Source organism: Lates calcarifer, linkage group LG20, assembly GCF_001640805.2.
Source record: "Lates calcarifer isolate ASB-BC8 linkage group LG20, TLL_Latcal_v3, whole genome shotgun sequence".
Classification (NCBI taxonomy): Eukaryota; Metazoa; Chordata; class Actinopteri; family Centropomidae; genus Lates; species Lates calcarifer.
In genome coordinates, this window is record NC_066852.1 from 1,982,437 (window position 1) to 2,008,594 (window position 26,158).

General features: G+C 41.7%; 1 protein-coding gene across 2 annotated transcripts in view; it reads right to left on the reverse strand.

The window, feature by feature from the left end:
- foxj3 (forkhead box J3) overlaps nt 1-26,158 on the reverse strand; it is a 72,691-nt gene that overhangs the window by 34,891 nt on the left and 11,642 nt on the right. For both annotated transcript variants that reach the window (XM_018700579.2, XM_018700580.2), the window contains exon 2: nt 8,333-8,840. In XM_018700579.2, the coding sequence (XP_018556095.1) occupies nt 8,333-8,653 (321 nt within the window). In that variant the 5' untranslated portion in view covers nt 8,654-8,840. The remainder of the gene's footprint in view (nt 1-8,332; nt 8,841-26,158) is intronic.

The following is a 26,158-nucleotide window of genomic DNA, read 5'->3' on the forward strand; positions in this document are numbered from 1 at the left end:
ATTATTGTTAAGAAAAAAAGGAGCCAGTCAAGGTTTTTAGAGACTGTGTCTGGTGAACCTAGCTTGTGTGTTACCCTGTTTGCAGCCTGAGGATAACACACAGAGTGGGTCACATTTGCAAACTAGTTAGCTGAGTAATCTAACTTATTTGGGTCATGAACATGTTTAATTGGTATTTATTGTACGATGCCATGAATTCTAAAATATCAGGAGCAGTGATTTAAACAGTGATTAAACTTTTCATCTAAACTCTGTCTATGTCTCATTTTGTTTGTCTCTGACACAGCCTGGCAATGCCACTAACTTTAGGCCTGCCCACAAAGGCTCTGATGAGTTTGTTGTTTCTCCAGTCAGGAAATAAAAAAACTCTCACAAGAGCAACAGACCAGAATAATCTTTAAATGCCAGGAGTAACACTTGATTACAACTAGTGTTTTCTGATGGTGATAAAGCTTTTAGCAGTAAGTATCTTCAGTTCAATTATAATCAGTTGACAAACAAAAATGCAAATCACAAATTTAATCTACAACCCAAAGCCTTCTACAAAGAAAAATACAATTTAGTTGGTCAAAAAACTGATTGGACTTTCAAGCTTCATCCCGACCAGACTGCAAGAACAGACCACTTGAAAACAGATGAGAACTCTGGCTTTCCTGATTCATCTTTAAAGAATCCATGATGGCCTGGCAACGCTCACAGGTATTCTCAACAATATTTAGCTCTTACTGTACATACGCTGCATTACGCAAAGTCGACAGCCAAAATGACCGAGGTCAAAAGGCCAATCACTGGGAAAATGAAGTTAAAATACAGGGAAAGCAAAGTGCTATTTTTGTCTAAATCTTTCTGGCCATGAAACGATGACTAAAGAGTTTCTGAGCAGCTCCCCACGGCCCTTCATCTTCCCCTCTGAAGAATCTAAGAACGAGCTAATGATTTTTCCAGTTATGAGTTGTTCTGAAATGTGCTTCGAATTCCTTACAGTTTATAACTCTAACTGTGACACAGGGGCTGATTTTCTTGCCCAACTGAGCTTCAGGCTACAGATCTGTGACAAAGCAAAGGCACGGCCTACCGGAGGCAATGATCTCAGTCACCACATAAATGGACAACTCTGGAAAAGACATAGTAAATGCAGCAGATCCTAACCCTTTCCCCAGTTATTCATGAGTTTTACGGGTGCCACTAATGCCAGTCATCTCACCATTTCAGTTTACTCTACAGCTGTGGACAAAGGCCAAACCCTTAACTAAAGAACAAGAGGAGAACTAGCTACCCAACAACCCACCGACTGACAGATATCCTGGGTCCTTGGCCTCTCATACTTACAAAGTTACTGACTAAAGAGCAAGCCTCGACAATAAAGACAGATTTCTTTTCAAAGGCCTGAAGCTGTGACTAAGAATGTGTGCAGGCTCAACAGCCATCATTGTCCAGCATTATCTGCATTACAAATGAGTCTTGGAAAGAAGAAAAAAAGCATGGCAGCACAAGTGGTGCATCCCATCCTGTGAGTCAGGTATTGACTTCAACAGATCTCATTATCACAGAGGAGGAAGTTCACTGAATCAATTGATGACCATGGTCAACAGCCTTTTACAACTGGCTGCTGTATCGCAGTGAACAAAAAGAACAGCTGGGAGGGAGCTGTTAAGGGTTAATGGCTGTTTGGAGTGATAACAGAAGACATCTATATACATATATATATATATATATATGGGATGAACTGAGAGGCCATTTCCATGACTGTCAAAAAGACAGCTACAGTTTCAAGTAAAATTGAAGCCAACATCTCTACACAGGCCTGCAGGCCACAAGAGGAAGCGATAGAAGCCTCAGGCCTTTTATGTTCTGCACTGCAGTCAGCACTTCACTCAGTGGAGTGTGGGGACAGCAGCTCCTGCCAAAATGTATCCGTGCCAAGGCCTGCCAGCCTGCTCTCCCCGCCCACTCTAAGGGCCAGAGCGTGAGCGGTGGGGCGCCGGTAGGCGGGTGCAAGGTGAGGCTGGTGGGCGGGTGGCCAGGCTGGAGCTTCCTGACACGGGAACCCGCCTCACAGCAGGATCAAACTGGCTGCCGAGTGAATCACTACCCCTCCCACCACCTGACAAAGTCAGCGCCGGGCGAGCATGCAGCCACTTCTGCTGTCTCTACAATTAACAAGGAATCCAGGATGAGACAAAAGCGCTAAAAATACAGCTGTACCACCCCATCACTCATAAGACTTCACCTCAGCCAAAGTTCATGACACTGGGCTGGAAAAGATTTATGAACTTAGCATAATTTTGGATTTGGGGTGGTTCACAGGTTGCAAAAGGAAGAGAGCAGTATCATTGCTGCTGAAAAATTCAGTATCAGCAAAGTGCTTAAAATTTAAATGCTTGCTCTACGGTGTTCTGATGGTACAGGTTAAGAAAGTAGATGAAGGTATCAGAGAAGTCTAGCACCAAAGCAATTTTACACTTTCAGATTTCAGGCCCTGCAAACCTAAGCTTGAGGTGGGAGATAGGGGCAGGAAGCTCCAAGTGCAAATGCTCATACCTGACCAATTTTATTTAAATAAGCAACAGGAGCAGGGTTTTTCTGAGCTGTGGCTAGTCACTAGTCAGAGGCAGGAACATTATCTCCAGAGTAAATAATGTCCCGGAGGACCAGTAGCTACCCAAATCGCTTCTTAAAAAAATAGAGAACTGCTCCAGGCTGCTATTATTAAGCCTCAGATCCAATGGGAAGTTGAACCTTTGATCTGTTTAGGGTACTGTGTATTTGCATTTTATAATGAGATCAAAGCAAGGTCCAGGGCCCCTGCAGAAGGCAGCTCTATGCCCCATCTCTGCACATTGGACGGTTTATAGACCAAAGCTACATTTCCCTGTTAACAAGATCATGTAAGAGCTATGGACCTCAGTGAAAATGCAGTGGGAGATGTTTGTAAGGCAATCAACAGTAGCTAACATTCTCTTCCAGCTAATTTTCTTTTTCCTGTACTCAGGTGTGGGGGAGAAAAAAATAAAATCATGCCAGTAGCAACAATCTCCTCAACAGTTAAAGTTCAAGAGCAAACATTTCAAGCATTTTTAAACTGGTTGAGAATTGCTCCAGATTTTCTTTGGCATTCTTCACCTGGAAGAAATGCAGCGGGGAATTCACACACTTTGCCTGAAGTGAGCCTGCGAGGAGCTGGGAGAAGGTTTGAGATGAGTATGGAGGTCAACATTTGAGAGCGTATGTTGAGTCTCTCTATTCAATACTGTTCCTGACCATTTACAAAAAAAACAGAAAATATACCAGAAAAGAAATCTCACACACACTGTCACTCTGTCTTTGGCTGAGCTGCAGTAAGCAAAGTCTCACAGTTTCAGTCAGGCTGATCAGAGCTGGAGCTGGGAGAAGGACTGCACGCAGTCAGAGGGAGTTAAGACATCAATGCAGATGAATTAAGAGGGCTGCTGACTTAAATTAGCCCTTTTAGTTTGAGAGTATTATTGTGGCTACACCTGGGAGATGAAATGTCATTCTAAATTTGAGTTCAATGAATTTATGTGCAATATTCAAACGCATGAAAGAGAAGCATACATTTACAATAAAATATTTACTCAGATATATTTCTTATGCTATAGACAGTTTAGTGACAAACACTCAGATTAACAGTGACTGCATATATAACATATGGGTTCATGCATTTTCAGGCAGTTTCAAATAATACTCATTTATTATGTAAAATCTGTCTCAATGCATCTAATCAAAAGAAATACTTAAAAGTTTATGTCTGTCTCTCTGGATGCTTCTAAAAATAAACAGACCAATAGTAATTGACAAAGCGACACTCACACTAATATATAATTGGTTACAACTGTTCACTTGTCTTCTACCCTACTGCCCCATCATGATGCACGCAGGTAGAGGTTGACTAGGGGAATACCCCCTCCCCTGCAGCTGTCTCCTTCAAGTATCTCGAAGCCACATGTCTGCAAATCATTTATGCAACAACTGCCCCACAAACAGTCGTAGCGAAAGTGAGAGAACGCTGATTTGCCATTCATGACACGCAAAGACGGCATCCGTGAAGAGACAGAGCAGATTCGAGAAGTTGAGATGAAAGACCTGAAAACTATATTTAGCTGCCATTTCCATTCATTAAACTACTGATCAGAATTTTTGATCTTTTCTTTGAATTCGTAAAAAGAAAAGCGAAATTGTATGTTCTTAAAAATGAGATACTAACTAACTAAATACGGATTAGATCTGCAACACTGAATCTGACCAAAAGTTAAAAATCTTTGTAGTACAGAAGCCTCATCTTTGCTAAGCACTCCTTACAGGGAGAAAGGCATGTTCTCCTGACCTTGAAAGTGGGAGGTGACTGTTCCCATTTACCTTTTAATCTCTGAGGAGTCATCTGGGCAGGCTCACATTTACTGTTAATGGCCTTGAAATGGAAGGAAGTGAGCAACAGGTATGAATTATGACAGAGAGGAGACAGAAAAAAATAATGAGGAGCAGAAAGATACAGTGTACTGCATTGTAGAAAAGGGCTGCAAGCAAAAGCCTATACTTTTCCTGGAAATATATGTTTAGGAATCCAAGCGTGCGAAATATCCTTAAGCAATCTGGCAGATTTTCACAAACCCATTCTTCTCATGCTTGAGTGGAAGGACATGGAAGCTAGAGAATATGAGCGGAGTCGTTCACAGGACTGCTTAGACAAACCTGCAAAATATGAATCAAAAGTGCCTCAGAGAGCTGGAGAGGGCACCGTCTAATTGCTTGCTCATAGATGCCAAGCACACATTCTGCACTCTCGAAGGCGGCGTTCACATTTTTTGACCTTGATGAATTATCTGTTTTTATTGACAGAACTTATTGATATTTCTTAAAAGCGCGGGCTAATGGAGTTCTATTGAGATGATTAAATGAGTTGCTGGCGCCCGGATTAGCCCGGTCTCATCTCGCCGGCACAGCTTGCATTATCATACAGAACAGACGCATGCGTGCGTTGAGTCCCAAATTCCTGCGACTGACATCTCCAGGGGAACAGAGAAGCGATGACTACATCCGACCTACATTCACCCCACCCAGGCATGCCTGCTTCCAACTAATTACACACACAAACATGCATACTCAAGCCTACATTATAGGTGGATTCAAATCATAGTAATAGTCACAGCACAGGGAGAACATTACTACTGCATGCATATTATAGAATTATACAATTTCAATTAGGCATTATGCTACTTGCAAAGACATATCTCTGAGGGTTTTAAAAGGCAATAAACCCTCACAACTGTACAAGCTCCTGGTGACCTCCTGATGATTGGGAGAGTAACTTTTCCCAGGCTTTTGCACTGGCTTAGATGAAAATATAATTTATGTGATAACACAAAAACATTAGGAACAAAACCCAAGGCTGCTGGAGCTCATTCAAACGCCTCAGGCATGGAAACAACACCATTGGATTTCATTCAAGTGTCCCTTATGCAACGAGAAGGGCCTATATATACTCTATACACATTATTCCAGTAGTTTAGATTCTCAGAAAAAAACGACGGCAGGGAAAACACCCTATTAACAAGAACCGAGAAAAAAATTGTGACGCAGGCTCTAGCCTATGAACACATCTTCAAACCGCTTTTTCAGTGTTTCCTGTGCTGTACAGCATCCTGGTTAGAGTGATGTGGTTTTTCTCACTTTTAAATGTGAGGGGTATTTCTACAGTTGCAGCCCACATTTAGGCCAGAATCTGTTGATCTGTGCAAGCTTTTACTAAACTAGAAAGTACTTGAAGAGCGTCAGTCTCCACCAACGCCGACTTGGTAACGTGCTCTTATATCCCAGGCATCATTCCAGTTACGTCAAATCTACATTGCAGCCGATACTGAAAAGAAAGCCTCGCCATTTCAACATTGCATCTTTGTGTTCGTTTCATCTCTGCGTTTTTTGTTTTTTTTTTTAAAAAAGGTGTAGAAATATCATAAAAGCTGTAATCAATTGTTCCTTCACCCAAGGACTGTCTGTCCACCAAATTTTATGGCATTAAAAAGAGTCAAAAATATAAGAGCCTTGACAAAAGTGATTAATAAATACACATACTGAATACTGTGAATTATGTACTCAGGACTCACTGGAAAGCTGAAGTAACATTAGAGTGGGTCCTCGTTTAATAAAATGAATAGAATCTAATGCACATAACCCCTCTGAATTATCACACCTTTCGAAACCACTTGATGCAACCTTTACAAATACTGTGACATTGAAAATTTGTTTGCTATGGACTAAAACTTGCAACCCTGCATTAAAATGTTGTGGGTTTTTGCTTCACCTGCGGGCATATTTTCCACAGGCACAATCACTTTTGCTCTGTGGGTTAACGTTTTGAATCTAAAGAGAACATCCTCCATGATACAACACCACTTTAAACTGCATGCTGACTTCCAATATTGGAAATTTGCCTTGGTCAGTTAATCCCTAAGACAATCAAACCCATTCATTTGTTAGCTACCAAACAGGTTGTAAACAGACACTCGCACAGAGAATGAGAAAAATTTGTTTTGTCAGACCAGCTGCATTTTAGCCTTGTCTTAACTGTCATATTATCAAAATAGCCTCTATGAGCTATTTTTAATTTCTAAAAAACCTGTTATCTTTTAAGATATCATGACATTTCCAAAAAAACGATCATCTCCAGGCCTGTAAAACAAACATCTGAATCCACAACAACATCCTAAGTGTTTCCTGACCACAGGAACCCTGAAATCACCACCTGATTTCATGATAAGAGCCACAGTTAAAGAGCTAAAGAGCTAAATTTGCATTAACAGCCTCACACATTAGCCAAGCTAATATATAGTCCTTTCTGTTGTATCTACAGTAAGACTGTAACTCAGTGGGAAGAGCAAAGCTTCAAACCTGCCAGCAGCACCAGTCTGATTCCCACTGAGGCCACCCACTCTAAAATGTATGAATTCAAGTGCTTTGGATAGAAAGTGTCAACAGCTAAATGTTGTATCTTATCTGCTGTTATTTTAGGTGGGCTAGTCAGTCACACCCTCATATTTCAGAGCAATAAAGTCTATGGATGTGCGCAAGAGTTCACCAAGTTCACTTCAACCCACCTAAAGGATGACTTACTCATAACCGCTCTCTGAGATACACAGGAATATTCTACCCCAACGGATACAGGCTGACCACTGGATTTGAACTTCTATGGGAAATACTACTGCAACACTGCACCAATATCTGGAGCCAAATGTGTGCGCAGCAAATGGTTAAATTCATTGCTAAAGAAGGTAGGCGGTATACGAAATGCAGAGCTGATGTCAGTGTTGAGTGAAAAACGGCAGTAACTCGATGCAGGAATACATGCAGACTGACAGCACGTACGCCACTGCGCTGCTGACAACTAAATAAGGGATGATGAAGGTAAAAGAGGAAACAAAGGTTGCAAAATAAAACAATTCATTTCCTTACGAAAGGCCTTGCCACAAAAGCTAAAATCATTCCATTTATAATAACACATGCTTTCTCATCTCTCCCTCACCTACACACACACACACACACACACACACACACACACACCTCCATACAGTCTGTACACACGCCAGATCTTGTCGCCCCAGGAAATGGGCTTCATACATCTTGTCTGACTGCAATAAAGCAGTGCCTAAGATTCTATTTCCAATAAACGTCGACTGATTGGAAAACTCATTCTAATATCAATTTCCATCTGGGCCCTTTAAAAGGCAATCAGCATAGCTTCATCTCGGTATATCATGGGCTCCTTGAGATGATGACACAGCACTGGCTCTCTCCTTCTGCATAATGGCCTTCTCCTATCAAGGCATCTGCAATGAATAATACCACCCATGAATGGGCTATTTAGTCTGTGTTCGCACAGATAGGGGCCACTTCTCTGAATATTAATCCAGGGTTTTACACTTCATATGGTTCTCTCAGGGCTGCACCATTTTTCATTCGGAGGAGTAAGGCACTTAGTGTGATTTGGCGCACTCATAGTTTCTCTCTAAGCTTTCTCAGAAGTGACAATGGTGATTACCAATGGCATCTCACTTTGTTTAAGACACCAAGAACCCACAAAACAATGATTTAAGTCAAGGAATATCAATTTCAACTTTTTGGCAAAATGCTGTCAACAGCTTAGAACAAAATGTAAGGTCAAATAAGGATTTCCACACGTGAATAAACTGACACAAGACAACAGGTCAACCAGTTTTTGATGTTTAAAATTTCTATCTTGAATTTGGAAGCCTTGCTACAACCACAAACCAAATTATTATAGCATTATTAGAGCATGAAGGACAGGTCTGATTCTCACCTTCCAGCCACTGCCCGCCTCCCTGTAGTAGGGAAAGTTATCACAGATCCACTGGTAGATCTCGCTCAGTGTCATCTTCTTCTTTGGCGAGCTGTTGATAGCGAACGTGATGAGGCTGGCGTAGCTGTAGGGCGGCTTGCCGTCCTTGTGTTGCTGCACCTCCTCCTGGTCCAACGTGGTGTTAGGATCCAGTAGGGTACTCTTCTTGCCCATGCCCGGCCCGTGGGCATTCTGGGCGTCCGCCTTGCGGATGGCCGCCTGCATGGTCAGCTGAGGAAGCCAATCCATGGAGGTCAGGCTACTCTCCAGCTCCGACGTCATGGTGACGGCAGGCTGGGCAGCAGGAGGGGGGTGGGGAAAAGGTGGAGGTGGTTGCTGCTGGCGCTCGGTGACTGGTGGAGCGCTGATCAGGTGTGGAGTAACTAATGGAGACAAAGTGACGGGTTGAGGATGAAGTCAGGGCTCCCTCAGCTCAGGACATGAGCATAACGTCTTCTGTAGGTCAACTCTGGAGAGACACGACACAGAAATGCCTTCATTAGTCAACTACTCACAGGGAGCAACTAAACATTGGAAATATACATATCAGCAATACTGCAGAGAATGAAGAGAAATGTAAGTGAGGAAGCAGCTGAACAGTTTGCTCAACATCAAAAACCAAGTGTCTCTGTAAAGTATGCTTATATTCGCTGTGCAGGAGATCACAAGCCCACCACTTTCTCCACCACTTGCTGCTCTCAAAGCTGACTCATAGCTGGGACTCCATCTGCACAGAGAGAGAGTAAATGCCAGGCAATTGTTTTCACAACTGCCAGCCAAATGGGGGAATGGCTCAGGAGGAATTCCGACTCTCTTGAGGGTAGTAAACCCCCTCTCCTTTCTTCCCTTGCCTGCCAGCTCGCCTGCCTCCTCCCCCTTCCTCCTCCCCCCAAACGGAGCCTCTGCCGTAAACAAGCCAGTCAGTGTCGTCTTGCAAATTGTCCTCGGCCCTGTGCGTGTCGGCCGTGCAGAGCACAGCCAGCAACAGCCTGCCTCTCTGTCCCCCGCGGCACACTGCCCTCTCTATCTTAAAATAGAGGGGCAAGAGTAGAAAGAGAAAGAGTTACAAGCGTAGGTGAACGTGGGCATCTGTGCGGGGAAAGGAAAAAAAAAAAAGAAAACCTGAGCAGGATGACACTGCAGTCTGACTGAAGGGGGGAAAACAGAAGAGGCGAGAGAATGAGGAATCCTCACCAAGTTGTGGGATTTTTCTCTTGACTAAGCATGCTCACACAGTGTGTATTTGTGTGTGTCAGCTTGAGTGTGCACTCAGGCTGCAGGGCTGAGGATATATACAGTCTTGACAGAAGTCAACGGGTCAAATACCTTATCATTCAAAAATAGTAACTGTGCATTGTGGATTTATAACTGCTTACTACCATTTACTCATTGATCAAAATACATGATTATTATGTTCATGATTTTAACATTTGTCTTCCATCTAATCATGTTCAAAATCATGTTTAAAGTCATTAAAAATATTTAATCTATTCAGAGACAGTTTACATGGAATATTTCAGACCTCAGATTTGTTTTATATCTATCAAAAAAAAGTGGTGAGGAATTTTAAAAATCTAATTTTATGCACCTCAGCTGTCGGTATGAGAAGCAACAGGAATAGTGAGAATTTCCTAAATTGGGCGAACTGAATTGGTGGCAGTCGGTCAAAAGCAGTTTGTGTTTGTCCCTTTCAAAGATCACTCACAGCAGGGGTTAGCTGGTGCCCAGCAGCCAATTCAGTATCTGCTATCAGTGTAGACAGGCAGAGCCAGATGATGAAGGCACGTTTCATACCAGAAAACCAAATCTTGGTTGGGGGAGATCATTAATGAAGTGAGGGACTGGTCTCAAATCTTGCCTTATAATCAGTGTTGGGTTTCACAAGGTGCTGAGGGAAAATGCATTTACATTTTAATTCATTTTAACTCCCTGTCTTTATTTTTAAAGTAACCTAGAATATGTATCCTTTGAGTATCATAAGCTTTACCCACTTGGGATTGAGAGGCGGCTCTGATGGAGAAGAGTAGCTGTGGTCACCTTGAATTCCTGTCTGTAACAAAGTTTTTATGGAAAAAAGTAAAACCAAAGCTTCTCAGACCCACTGTTTCAGCGAGATCCACTCCTGTGCCGTCCATCTGTATGATCAGCATGTTTCAAACTGTCATATTTTCACCAAACTATGGCCAAATATGCTACTGTTGGCTTTGAGACGGGAGATAGCAAGACACGAAAGCAGCATTTTTAGGCATATTCTGGCAAAATGGTGAATATTTGGAACATACCAAGCACAACTGAATGTGTCACGACAAAAAAGCAGATTATGCTGCAGTTTCTACTTTATTTCCACTGTCAATACTTGTGTATTTTAACTGACTAACATCAAGCTGCCCACAACTATTCTGCTTCAATGACAGGAGCATAACAAATGTACGGCTACCTTTCAAGTCTTTTGTCACTCCAAGGATAGATATTTGGTACAGTTTCTTTAATCCATCCACTTGGAAAAGAGCTGGTTATTTACTGGTTATTTTTTTATTCTTTCATCATTAACACTTGCACCATGTTTGTTCAAATGGCTGGAGGCCTTGATGAAAACACCAAAGGCTTTAAAGTAACTCTCCCAAACTCTGCAGTCATGAGGAGACTGATAGATGAGCAGACTTGCTGACTGAGTGCCGACAGGTGAGTCAGCCTAATGGTGAAGTTCCTCATGCCCGAAAAGACAAACAAATCAAACACGAGGTATCTCCACCCTGTAACTGAAACAAGGTGACTCACCAGCAGCCAATGACGGTAATTTTCCTCTTTAGACTTTTTATTGAAATAAAAAACAAATGTAATTTGAATATGCATCTTCATACAATCACACTAATTTGAATATCTGCAGCATCATCCAAAGGGATTCAATACTCTACGTTGTTATTGCACACCACTACCACTAACATTTCACTGACAACCACTCATTTGAACCCATACTGCAATGAGCACAACACATTATGTAGCTTCCTCACAACACTGAGACAAAGTAAACATATAAAACATTTATACCAGTGTACACTCGTGTACATGTATTATTTGCTACTTATTTTTGCTTAATGAGACCATGTATTGCTTCAGTTGACTGGTACACAATGTTACACAATTTGTAGGCAACAACTTCAGATGTGATGCTATATAGGTGAAATGATAAGTCAATTATCTGATTAGTCGATCAAGAGAAAATTAACTGACAATCATTCTGATTAATACCAATACCAAACAAGCTCTGCTCTCAGCTTCTCCAAAATGGAGATTTTACATCATTATAAACTGAATATCTTTGGACATAAGACATTTGAAGACATCACTTGGGCTCTGGACAACTCATTTCCATTTTTTAATATTTCAAACGCTAACCAATTAATTCATTAGTTGAGAAAACTGGCAGATTAATCAGAAATGAAAACAGTCATTAGCTGCAGCCTGACAATACAATTTAATCGCGCTGCAAACATAAAGCCTACAAAATGACCGTGGATTTAAATCATCATTCATCTCACGGTGTCTGTTGTACTGCATTAGATTTAGCTAGGTATTAGCTACCTAATAAACTAGCAGCACAGTGTGTGTATGTAGTTAACTCTTGGTAGTCTTGATGTAAATGCTTCCACTGACGCCAAGCGCTCAGTATTAATGGGGGTGGCAGGGAGGAGGAAGCAGGCAGAGCCTTCTGGTGGCCGCTGGAGGTGAGCTGACAGAGGCAAGGGTTGATGAAAGGCGCTCCGCCCGCTACACGAAGGCGCACGCCATTTGACCCTCCACGCTAATGATCCAGCTGCTACATAATCTGCAGGGCCAAGTCGGTGTCTTAATTAGGGAACCTTGGGCTGTGGCAGGAATGATGAAGCGCAAAGCAGTCAGGCAGTGAGGCGGCCCCCCTGCTGCCTTCATTACCCTGTCAGGCTGTGGGACAGTCAGAGCAGGGACAAGCCCCAGCCTGCTGCTGCGTCAAGGAGGGCTGTGTGAGTATGTTCACCGACGGGTCTGGAGGAGGGGAGGGTGGGTGGGTTAGGCAGGGGAGGATTGAGGAGGCAGGGGAGGGAAGATGAGAAGAAAAGCCAAGGGAGATGGAGCAGTAGGAGAGGGGGTGTGAAGGGAACAACCATGCTGGCATCAGGCCTGGCAGAGAGCAGAAGTGCCAACAGTGTCTGCATCGAAGAGGTCTAAGAGTTCAGGCTCTATGATTACGAGCCCAAGGGAACAGACTGCGATCCCACACACATGGAGCCACTTTGATCTGGCTCTAGGAAAATGGGGTTCCGTCACTGTCACTGCCAAAAAAAAAAAAAAAAAGAAAGAAAGAAAGAAAAAGAAAACTTCTTTCTCTCTCTTGACTTTAATTTGCTTTTAGAATGGAGCACAGAGTATTTTCGAGGGCTGAGAGGGAGAAATGGATGGTCAAATTCATTCTCTATTCAACACTCAAAGTTTCTTTATCCTCCAGGGATTAATGGCAGATTTAGTTCTGAATGAGAAATTGAAAGCGTTTTTGAAACATCTTAATTTACCAAGTTCTTGACAGGACTTATCAACATTCCCGCTGCCAACAGAGCACTGACAGCAAATCAGTGATTGTGTTTTGTGTCTCAGCTACTAAGTCTGAAGTGGCTCAATCAAACTGACAGCGTGGTTATTATACATGTGGCCAGGCCCTCTTTTATTCAAGAATCCCCAGCGAGGCAACAAGCTGAGTAACAACCAGGGATTACTCAACACAACACAGCAGATTACGTCAACTTCATCATGTTAGGCAAGTACGTACTGAGGTCAGCAACTGCGTCATAAAATCAGTGCTGTTCCCCATCTCCACTGTTGCAAAATTGATGTCTGTACTTAGCAACCACTTAAAAATTTTAGTACCCCTAACAATGGATGACCCAGGATGAAATCAATATTTCAAGTGTGATATTTCTACAATGAACGGTACTTAGCTGTCTTCAACATTTTATATAATGACAATAACCAGCTACTTAAATTGAATTCTAATTGGGAAAGATTGGATGTTTTATAAATGTGAGCAAGTCCAGTCTGTAATGGCAGGTGTAATCTTCAAACGAAATGCTTGTCATATGTTCGAACAACGTCTGAAACCTCCTTTTCTATCCGATTTGAGTTCCGACAAGACTTGGAACTTTCAGAAGCTGATAATGTTACAGTCACACTGACTATACGCGACGATCGGCCGGTACTGCAAAGGTAAAAAAGGTAAGAAGCGTTTTCTTTCTTTAATTCTCCACACAACTAAATCCATTGTGGTTTGTACATAACAAACAGGTGAAACACAATGAAAGCTTTCGAGGAAAGACTGTCTGAAAGCCTGTCCTGTTTGAACCATAATCACGTCTCATCCCCTCTCTATGACGGCAGGCTTTTCTGCCCGGTCATCGATTGTGGCCATTTGGATCAACTATAAACAATTTTGCCTTCAGATGTGGTCGGACAACATAGTGTACGAATCAGCTTGTTACCCGGCCTAAACTCATGCAGAGGTTACAGGTAATTGCAGCGGGGGTCGGCTCTGGCCTGAGAACAGAAGCCTGGCCTGGACTACAATTCAATTCATTATCTCTTCAAGGATTTAATATGATAAACAAGACTTGATGACAGCATTTTACCGTGTTATTCCAATTCGTAAACATTGTAAATATACACCAGAATGTTGCATCCACAGGATATTGTACTATGAGATTTGTGGGATGAGCTGCTTTTATCGTAGCTCGCAACAACTGAGTGTTATTGTTATTCCCGTGTCCACCTCTATGTTAATGCTACACTATCGTTAAGTAGAGCATATCATTTACTTCCCCGTACAGTTAGGGATGGGACGTTAACCGTTGTACAACTTACCTCAGCAAAAAGAACCTGGTTGTAATTATACTGTTCCAGATTTTAATTATTTCATTGCATCTATTATGTTACAGTGCACTTTGTCCAGCAGAAACCAAACACCACTAAATATAGTACTCAGGTGCAGCGTGCAATTTGTACTCAATAAATTTGTCTTCTTCAGTAACACTACAGGAGGATGCAGTGACAGTGCATGGAGGCCTTCTCACTCTTATCTGGTTTCAGAGTGTAACCAAAGCTAGAAATACAGATGTTTTGTTGAGGGTTGTGTTAGGTGAGCATCATTTTAAACTCACTGGGTCGTCCGCATGATCACAGTCTGATGTTTTACAATAAATAAAACACAGTTAACGTTTACTGCAAATGATTATTTACACTTTGTTTAAGTTTAAAAGTGATGTTCACCTGGAATTCTGCAAAGAAGCTCATAATAAGCAAATAAGCTGCTGATTATGCTGCAGATCAGCCAATGTCCCACAAAGTAATAATAAAAAATATATAAATAAATGGTGAAACTACAGTGTCTGTGCTGAAAATACTACACATGCTAATTTTTTTTTTGTTTGTTTATTTGCATATACTTGTAAATAACATTGACCAATGCCACAGCTGTACCACAGAATTTATGGCCTGAGCCAGTTTGCGAGGCCTGTCCCAACAGAATGATGTATCATTACACTTTTTAATACTGCTGAGCTTTTTTCCGGAGAATACAGTGGGTTGCCCCAAAATGCTGAATGTGTTTTTCTGCATTCTACAGTACAGTATGAAAATCACCTTGCAAAGACCTGACACCTGCTGAGGTAGGTAATCCATCTTAGTAAATGTGCCCAATTTTGCTTTTATCAAAATTATGTTACAGTGCAAAGCAGCTGAAAGCACCGGGAAACTCTGCTGATGTCCTGTGATCTGCTGCAAAGCTGTGGAATCCAGGACGTCAAAATCAATGTGGGGCAGTTATTACTTCATCCCTCAAAGAGCCAGAACCAGTAGAAATATTAGGAGCTTCTGTCATATCGTACAGCGTTCGCCGTTAATATTGAATATTTGGTGTTAATGATGTGATTCCTGAAAAGTGAGCAACAATTTCAAACCACTGGTTTCAAGATGTGAGACAAACTACTCACAAAATAGAAAATATGCTGTAATGAGCTCATTTCACTCGTCACATGCAGCCTCATCTCTAATGAATGAAACTCTGAGGCAACACGTTCTGCACGATAGAGGGAACTACTGACTGAAGCAGAAGTACAGGAGGCACACTAAAGGGAAGTAGGCAAAACAAAAAGGTGAATAAAACTGCTTTTACTATTTGAATTACAATCCCAAGCCTTCTCAGTCAATAGAAAAACATACGAACTGAAATCAGGTTGCAGTGCAATCCCAGGAGGGAGCTGTATTTAAGGACATGACAAGACACCCCACAGGAAATATTAGTCAAGGATAAGTAGACTAACCGAAACAGACAGCACGCACGCTTAACGCTTTCATCTGCCATTTCTGTTTAATAATGTAAGGTCAATAAACCTGACTAAATTAATCTGTACTGTGTTTGACTAACCAAATACGCATCAGTCTACCTGTGTGCTGTGTGTGTAGGAGCAGAAAATGCAGGGATGAAAGCAGTGTAACCAACTGCAACCAAAGAGAGAGGGTGAAATCAGATCCAGTGTGAAAAGGATATTTAGTGGAGGAAATCCATGTTTGTCACCGGTGTGAATGAGTCAACGTGGCTTATTAGACATGAGTCCACAAACTTGCTCAATACCGGGATTTTACACAGGCCTGACACTGTTCAAACTAACAGGGAGAAGACCTGTGAGAGGGGAGTTTGTGACTGTGCCTGTGCTCGCTATAGAAATCACTGAGGACAGCACAAAGGCTTTTCAACACAACAGATACGACATGTAAGAACAGCACTTACTTGTAGTACTCTTGAGCCACAATTACCACTCTTCTTGAGTTGAAAGATGCTTAAACATGACTTTAAAGTGTAAGTTTAACTCCCTTCAAGGTGAATGGGGTAAAGAAAGCCTGCTAAATTAAAGGAATAGATCAACATTTTGGGGAATACAGTTACCTGCTTTCTTTCTGAGAGTGTGACAAGAGGATTGATGCCACTGTAATGTCTAGAACCAAGAGGCAGTTAGCCTAGCTTAGCAAACAGGCTGGAAGCAGCAGGTTTTTTTGTTTTTTTTTTTTTTTACAGTGGCCTAGTTTAGTTATGAAGCACAAAAACTTTTTTTGCTTTGGGAACCGTTTTCATTGACCAGACATTAAAGTAAATTAAATCAGATTTTCATCAGTGATGGGGCAGTTCCTTTACTAATCTTATTTTATTCAAACATTCACCACACCTGAGGTGATGATATATTACTAATAAATCATTAATCATACATTATACATACTTCTGACATTAAATACACTTAAATACCCACATCATGATTTGTTCTCTTGCTATTTATTCTTACCAATATTTCTTAAAGTACATTACAGCTGCTTAAATATATGTAAATGCATTCAATAAAAGCTTTAGTATGTTTTTACTCTCATATCTCTGCCAGTTGTGATTTGCCATTTTTTAGTTTTCAGTTTGGTATTTCATCTCTGGCATCTATTTAATGACACATACTTGGACGCAAATAGACAAACATGCAGTTATATCATTATACTCAACCACACTCAACCACAACTAGGCTATTTTATTTTCTACCTAGAACACCTAGCTGCCTACCCAGAACAACTTCCCCTCAAATACCTGTGCATTACTCTCACCATTTCCTTTCTGAGGAAAGAGTGGGCTATTCAGCTCGTATTCTCACTCCCACTTGCAGACACACAAGACTGTTGATAGGTACCAGACCAGCGTTCTCCTGCACTTATCTGCAATTTCCGCGATTAATCCCCTTTTACTGCAGTCATGCATCCGTCACAGGTAACACTCCAGCAGCATGTGTCTGCTCTGCTACACAGACGCAACCATTAAGACCTGTGGTGGCTGTGCTGCCGTATATGCTGCCTAGACGTGATGAATGTTGCATTAAAAACAATGTCACTAGGATTCAAACAGACCACAATAAATATTTACACCACTGATAGTTTTAAACGCTGCCCAGACTTTGGTGTGTGTGGGGAGGGAGAGAGAGACAGAGAGAGAGAGAGAAAGCTTATTATGACAAGAATCTTCCTGTAGTGTGATGGTAACTTGGCAAAACGGAGGGGAATCGCTAAGCGTGCTCCCTCTGTTATGCCTGAAGATTTGGCACATGTGCTCACAACAACAACAGTGATGTAACCTGGTAACAAGCCTTTGGCATCTTTACTCTCGACCGAAACCCAGGTCATACCTTCCATATCAACGGACTTTATATCCAGCGTGGGAGAAGCCCTTGTTTTCCTAGCGATTGCAAGGGGGATAAACAGGGAGGGGTGGGAACTCTGCTCACCTGCCCTTCAGTTAAAGGGAGACTCCTCACTTTTTCCAGCCCTCGAGGCAAAGGACTTAGAGGGTTATTTTTGAGATCTCTCAAACTAAAATAGCAATGCGTCTGAGTACTGTGATTGCACGTGAGCTCCGTAATCATGCAGCGAACTACCCAAAGCCTCATCTTCATTATAAAACAAAAAGTAGGTAACGGCAAAGCCAAGGCAACAGCTTTTAATGTCAGTCTTCCTTCTCAATTAAGGACTTAATGGTTCCGCTGAAACCACCCCTCAGGAAGAAAGCATTAATAACCCAGTCCTTACTTGCATTTTTAGGATGTGTCAATTATCGCTTCACCGCTCACGCGGCTGAGCACATTGTTCAGCTTATTGCAGCCTACAGCAGAGCCGGGCGCCAACCGGGGCCTCCTCGCTGCTAACAGAATGTGCAAGAGTGTCTTATGTTTAACAGTGCAATCTATGTGCCTGTGTTATTAGTGGGGTATGTTGTGTTAAAGCTGGTTTTAAAGATGCGGGCAAGCAGACCTCTCTGCTGCACTCTTAAAAAAGAAAAACAGTATACATGCTCTTTCTGCTCCCCTACTCCCTCAATCCCACTTCGCCTGTGGTTGAACAAATCAAGTCCATAATTATTCTGCCAATCAATCGGGAGCGCAACTGTGGCTGTGGGGCAGCTAAATGTTGAAGAGAGAGAGTTGTCAACAAAGCAGACCAAACCCCACAGTTCCTTTAAACCCACTGAACCTTAAAAAGGCAAGAGAGACACCTTTGTCTTATTAGTCGGTGCCAAACAAAGGGAGGTCTTCTAAGTATGTGGGAAAGAGAAAAAAGCATCCAGCTGTTGCAGACATACAGGAAGACAGGCAGGAGGACCAGGCAGAGGGACGGAGGATCAGAGCAGTGGAGGATCTGGGAGCTGGCTGCGGATCAACTGAGCTGCTTCAGGCTGTCTGCACAGGCCACAAAGCGAGCAATAGGGTTTGTGACCCCTGAATGCAAACACTGCCAAACCAAGAGAAATGTGAATAGATGCAGCAATGTTAGATATTAGAGAGATGCTCTCTGCAGTCAACCACTTTCCATGCTAATGTGGGTTTGGTGGGGTGGATCCACACATCCATATATATGTTCACCAATCAGCCACAACATGAGAACCAGTTACCAGTTTCAATGTTGCAAATATATTTCTATAAACTGTGTATGTGTATACACACACCGTATATATATATATACATCAGTCAGCCACTTCATTTAAAGCGGTAACTGGTTTTATTGCTGTGGCTGGTTGGTGTATATACATATATAAGAGAGAGGCAGATGAAAGGAGCACACACAATCACAAGGCCCCCAGCTCATTGTGCAATCTGCAGGTCAATACAAAAAAAAAAAAAAACACATACAACATTCCAGTAATTGAATAAGCCTTTCCAGTGAATCAGAGCAGTGATCGGGAGGGGTTCGTCTCTCTGTCCCTAACAGCTTGCCTGGGAGGTGGCCTTTGTTTTGGAGGTGGCAGGGGTGCCCTGACACCGACCATGCGAACCCAATTACCCCGGTCCCACGGCCTGGGGGCCCGCATTAACACACTCCCCCTGGGAGGTTGACTCCACGCCAGCCTGGCAGCCAGCAAGATCCTGCTGCTGAATCACAAATAGACCACTTAAGGCACTGGCAGGCCAGGCATTTTGGTGGCAATCTTGAGGGCCTATCCTCATCTGCATTCGCTAGATCCAGTTCAACGTCGATGTTAAATATTGAGCCAGTCTCTGAGGCGAGCAGCAAGGTAAGGGGAGCCGTCTGCTGGGGATCAGCAAGCTATTCATTCCATCGCCCTCAGCAAACTCCTGGTCTGGAAGGCCTTAGTCCACTTTGGCTATTTATTAGGTTAATGGACAAAAGTAAAGTTAGTCTGATGCAGGGCTGTAGCAGTTAATAACTTTAATTATCAATTAATTGTTGAGGTAATTTTTAAAGCAAAATGCCAAGCATTTATTGGCTTTACATTTCTTTGTCTAACATTATAGTAAACTGAATGTCTTTAGGTTTTTGATGAAGCTAGTTGATTTGAAAGGTATTTTTCACTTAATTTCAATTAATTTTATAATTAAGAAAATATTCAGCAGATTAATGAATAATGGAAACAGCCCTTGTCTGAACTCTGAGTGAGTGACAGGCATGTTTAAATATTTCTGATGTGACGTCAATTACAAAAGGTCTACTAAACAGCTCATATTTAATTGTCTACATGGATACAGTACACAGTGACTCTTAAAGATGAAATGGTACACTCTCAGCTAAAAAACAAAAAAAAAGATTTTTTTTGTCCTCTAATTGTTCTTAGACATAATGTGGCATGGTTACATGTGTACATGTCATTCCTCTCACACACACACACACATCTGTGTATGAGCCTCATTTTCAAGTGCAACAAAGACGTGTTAAAAGGAAACCATGGTAGAATTACTCAAGCGTGATTTAAAGGAATTACCTAGGTGGGCAATGCATGTTCTGAGAGTGCTACACAGAGCAGGAATCAGGTCATGAATTTCAAATTTAGACGGTGGATCAGCACTGGCAGCTCTGAAGCTGGAGCAGAGAGAAGGAGCTGTAACACCGGTTACACTGAGACAGTGCGTTCACTTTCAAACCCAGAAAGAACAAAGTAAAAACAGAATTCAAACGGAGTTGAAATAGCTTGAGGTTTGGTAGATTTGTTAGATGTTCCTCTCACGTAAAGCCTAAAATCGTCTTCATTTAGGATGGCACTGGAGCTGGAGTTATAATTAAAACCATTTTGCTTTTTAATCAATATTCAATCTCTCAGAAATAATTAACAGCATATTAAAGAGTTTACTGCCTGACGGAGCTGGATGCCTCTACATCATTAAGCTGTTGAAGCGCTGCTCTTTGACTCCTCATGTCCCATCTCACTGGTTTACTGCGCCTCTGTACAGGCTCTTTAAAATGCTCCTGGAGTCATACTGTACCTGCAGATGATAACACAGCCCACTGATAACACGCAGCGTGTATCCTCCCCCACTCTCACCGAAACATGGCTTTTAACATGTAACACAGAAACATGTGGAGCTACATGAGTGAACGTGTTCGTGACAAAATGTGAGATTTATGCAAGTCTGCTGAATGCAAAAGCTTCCCAGGAAATAAGAGCCATCTATGATTCAGGGTGTATTGCTGAGGGGCGGCCACCTGCCATAAATCCATGCCCTTTCTCCTGAGTGATAATGCAGTCTACACTGGAAGTTGCACAACAAGACAGCACAGAACAGGTCAATAGTTTCTTGCTTTACTAAGACGCCGAAGCCACTTAAGAGCCAAACAGACAGCGCTGCTAATGTCAGCTTACTGACTTCCAGACTCGCTCACTGCATGCATAATATTCAGGTCACACACGTCAACAGGCCACATGTACAAACAAACAGAGCAGCAAAGTGATTATAGCCCAACTTATCAATCATCTGCTTGATCAAAATACGTCACATACCTGTAAAGGTGTACGGAGAACATTAACTACACACACAGTCTAAGCAGTGCTGCAGAATACAGTATGAGAGCACTCCAGTCAGCTGCTGAATTTAACCAGCGCCATCTTACGTCACCAGGAATTGTCTGAGTTTATACAAGATAATAAATTCCTTGGGCATTCTCCAGATGACTTCCATGGTAATTTGGGGCCAGCTTGGTTTTCGTCTACTGCTGATTAAGGAGACAGTAGTAGAGTAAAACATGAGGCTGTCTACGGCGCTTTATGACAGGCCAGGAATTTGTTTTCACGTGGAACGGACAGCTGTCGGTGTCTATACCTGTTCTCCTCACCCTGCACCCGTTCCAGATCATTTCAATTAATTTGGTTTCCTGGAGACAATGTTGCTATTTATCTGGGTGTGGATGAGCAGGGAAGGTAGCAGCAGTCATTGTTGGTTTAAGCTCTGCAGTCAAAATACCTCCTGGCAAAAAAATTGGATTCATCATAGTGAGGTTAGTGACTTACAAAAGCCACAATAGGTCATCACAAAACCAGAGGATTTACCAAACAAGACAGCAGACACGTGAGTTAGGCCTAGAGTCAAAAGTTTTTGGCTTCCACTACTCCATTGACAGGATATTATTTGACGGTAACTAAAAAACAGTGGCTGTCTGCTTCCGGTGCTTCTGAAGGAAGGCTTTTAGGCAAATTATGGATTTGTTACTAGTATTATATGGGTCCAATAACACATCTGGCAATGTGACAACAGTTCACAGGCTTGAAATACACATTCTTTATGAAGTTTGTCTTGATTTTGGCAAGATTTTGAAAAAATATTTTGATATTTATTATGTATGTAGATTTGTTTTAAGGGTATTTAAGAAAATGTTTTTTTAGAATAGAGAACACCACATAGAAAATGATTTTTTACAGTTTAAGATTATTTCCAATCAATTAGATTAGATGCAGATTAGTTTCTCAATGAATTGTTTGGTCTGTGAAACATCAGAACAGTGAAACCCCCCTCCTCATCTGCTTGTTTTGTTTTGTTCAACCAATGGTTCAACCCCAAAGGTATTCAAACATACATTCAAACATTACTGATGTTTGGTAAAGGTGTCTCATCATCTGTGTCTCATAAAAGGATGGGCTATGAGATGACATTAAATTTATACACATCATTGAAAAGGGTGTGATAGTGTAATAAAATGAACTGAACACTGAACTGTACTAAATGTAGTATTTCAACCTACAAATGTCAAACATCAAGCTCAGTCCAGATTTCAATATTTCAAAGTGATGCTGGTCAGTCTCTCTTTAAACAGGATTAAAGCTTAATGTCAGTTGACCACTCAGCACTTATTTCGAGTGAGGATGAGCATTAGTCAACCTGTTAATCAGCTGGTGGCAAGTAAAGGCCACAGCTGCCTCAAACGCCCTTAGGAACTCCGATGACATCCCCACCCAGCGCTCCCTCTGATAGCCCAGCCCCGTCAGAAACACAGGAACTCCCTTCAGCGCGAAGAAGCAGTCAGGCAGCAATCTGAGAGTGTTGTCAGACAGGAGGCAGCAGCAGAAGGAGATACTGTACTACTATTGTGAAATTGGCTGTGGTGTTTCCAATGGGGAACTCTAATTTCAAAGGAGGAAGGTGAAGAAGCTGTGTGGGCAGCTGACATTTAATTCTGCTCTCTGCCGTAATATCTGGCCACGATGAGTCAACATCACCCTTACAGCTTGTAAATTGGCTTGTTTTTAACATTAATAAAGTCAGAATAAAATACAGTTTATTGTTCAGTTTACTGCCCAATGTGCTGCATAAGGGCTGAAGCTAATTTTTTTTTTCGTTGTATCTCTACGTCACATAAAGCATCCAGAAATCTGACAGACATTAACCTGCAGGTCTTTTCAGTCGCAGCAACCTTTTGAGGGACTCATGTATTTTAGCTGCATATCAACTGCAAGAACCTCCAACTTGCTCCCAGGATGCTACTTTCCTGTGGTACAAATAACTATCAGCCTTTTATTTGCAGTTCCAGTCACACTTTAGCCTCAGACTACAAGAGCCATTCATTCACACAGCAAAAAGCACTGGCTGTCACTAAAGGGCTAAATATAGAAACTGATTTTAATGTCATTGATTAATGGTTAGGTAGTTGACCCGTTTAAAAAGGTAAAACAAGGAATGAGTAAATAAGCAAAGGAGAGCAAATCAGAGAAATGTAACTGAAACTTGACTTTAATTGTCAATTATTTCAACATAACTGTGTAAGGAAAATATCCAGAGAAACACTCAAAAGATTATTTTTATTTTGGAGCTAGATACCTAGCCTCTTCTCTCCAATGTATGTCAAACAACAGTGCATCATAAGGAACAACAAGACCACTCTCTGTTGCTATCCCAGACACAGCTTTTTAATCCATTATCAGACTAACTTTCCTAATCTTCATGGTTCTTGAAATATGGGGGGTAATACACTGAAGGATCCTTTATTTCCTGCCGTTTATATCCTGAGGCTTGCGGGCAAAAAAGCCCCAGTACCATGGCCCCTGAATAGTTATAGAGAATTAAAGACCCCGTGACATATTGTAGGTCTCAGCTTGTGTGAAGTGGTTGTTAACCTCTGATCGATCTGCAGAGCTCATCAAAAGTCTTGAGTGCTTTACATTATTGGATGAGATAGAGGCCAAAGCATCCCAACATCGACTGGGGATTTAATTCTTTATGAGTGAATAAAATCACATTCACACAGCTATTGGATAACCAGCACAGACTAATGGGGTTTACGGCACACTTGGAAGCTTGGATGGCAGCTGAAATATTCAGTCATCTCACCAGTATTTATCTGTATTCATAAATAATTACATGTGGTTTATGAATGGCTAAAGAATGTACAGAGGAAAAACTGAACTTGTTCTAAGAATTCTCCTCAATCATGTGATGTTTATCTTGAAAACTAATGGTGTGATCGCTCTTATCTCAAGATGCTGTCACTCAAAATGATTTGTTGCAGTGACAAGTTTACATGTTACATCTTTGCAGTAAACTGTAAAACTCGAGACACTCAGGATTACATTAACAACATCCTCTTTAGGATGCTAAACTTTCAGCAGAATCCGTACAAAAGCCTCATTACATTTGCTAACAGTGATGATGGTGATGATGCACTGTTTTTTTTTTTCACACCACGTCTGGCTGGTGTAAAAGATAAGGCTAATTAACGTGGCACCATTTGCATCTTTACCTCTGCGTTGCAACAGCGAAGGGAAAAGAGCAGCCACAGCAGGCTAATGAATGTTTGATTTGAGAGGGAAGACTTCCTGTCACTTCCAACGCTCCTGACATAACCCTCTCCTAAACCCCTTAAATTCTCCTGCTCTGCTATCTGGCACGGCTGTCGGCGTCTCACCTTTTTCCTGCACCTTCCCTCTCTCCACTTTAAATTCCTGAGTTCATCCCCCCATCCTTGCCCCCCTCCCCTCCCCTCCCACACCTCCACTACCACCACCACCACACAGGCTGCGCTCATTACAGCGGATTTGCATGTCTGCTCCAGAGCAGTATGAGAGGAGATGAAACAGAACTCCCAGTGGCTGCCTCTGCAGAGCTTCACTCATCTGACAGAAAGAGCTCCACTTTGGGCCCCAGACACAGCCAGCAAACAAATGCAGCCTTCTTAAAGGGGCCATACACACAAACACAAACACACACACACAAAGATACTCCCCCGAACAGAATTTACGCTGCACAGTATTCAGTTTAAATATATCTATATGCAGGAAATAAATTGAAAAACAGAACTCAACCTTCCAGCATGCTACTTCCCTCCCTGCACGTTACCAATCAAACCTGCTCAGTGGAGAAAGAGGAGACCACGAGTTATGTTACTGTGCATCCCACTGAGAGATCACACACCAAAGACTGATGAGCATAGTTTTTTTTTTATGTGTGTCAAGGTCTCTCAGCCTGTCCTTAAAGTTTTATTGCAGCCAATAAGACTAAGTGATCATTCAAAAATGCCGGCGACCATCTTTCTTTATAAAGGTATTAGAAAGAATAATCTCATAGTGAGATAACCTCAATTTTAAGTTAAGTTTAAATTAAAAACCTGCTCCAGGTTCTCAAATTTGAGGATTTGCTGCTTTTCTCTGCTTTATACAGTTTGTAAACTGTATATCTTTGAGTTTTTTGAGTTAGTCAGACAAAATAACCAACCTGAAGACATCACTTGGTCTCAGGGAAATGCTGTGGGCATGTTTTACTATTTTCTGGATCTCTTCTGCTCTAAAAGATTAGCTGATCAGTCAGAAAATAATTGCCACATTAATTGAAAATGTAAAAATTGTCATTTCCAACCTTAAATGATATCGTACTGCTATAAACACTAGGAATACTTAACAGAATAAACACTGATTTAACTCTTTATCATTTTTAAAATCCAATAAATATTGTAACATATCATTAGATATAAGGTTTGACTGAATACTGTGCTATTAATTCTGTCCAGCTAAAGGAAGGAAAGATGTTTTGAAAGGAGCAAGTCACAGAAAGTTCCCCATTGCTGTCCTGAACCTCGAGAAGGACTTGAATCTAAACTGCAAAGAGAGGAAGGCTAGTCATCAAAGAAAGCCACAGCTCACAGAATTTCTATTTCTTTATATGTCTAACTTCTGTGCACAGCAGCTAGGTACACAGGTCTCACCTTGCACATACGGTACAACTGAAAAAAACTGCAGCATTTCTGAAAGAACTGCTGGAGTGAGTCAGGGGGTCAAAGTATCAAAGTTTTCAGTATTTAGTTAACAGAGCAGTACTCTTCACATTCTGCAAATATGAAGATGAACACGTTCTCTAACTACCACGTGCTCGTCATCACCTCAAAATTTACCATGAGTTCAAACAGTATGCACACTTCTTGGTCAGCAATACTTTGCAACAAAAAATGGTAAAACCACAAAAAAGGGGAAAAAAA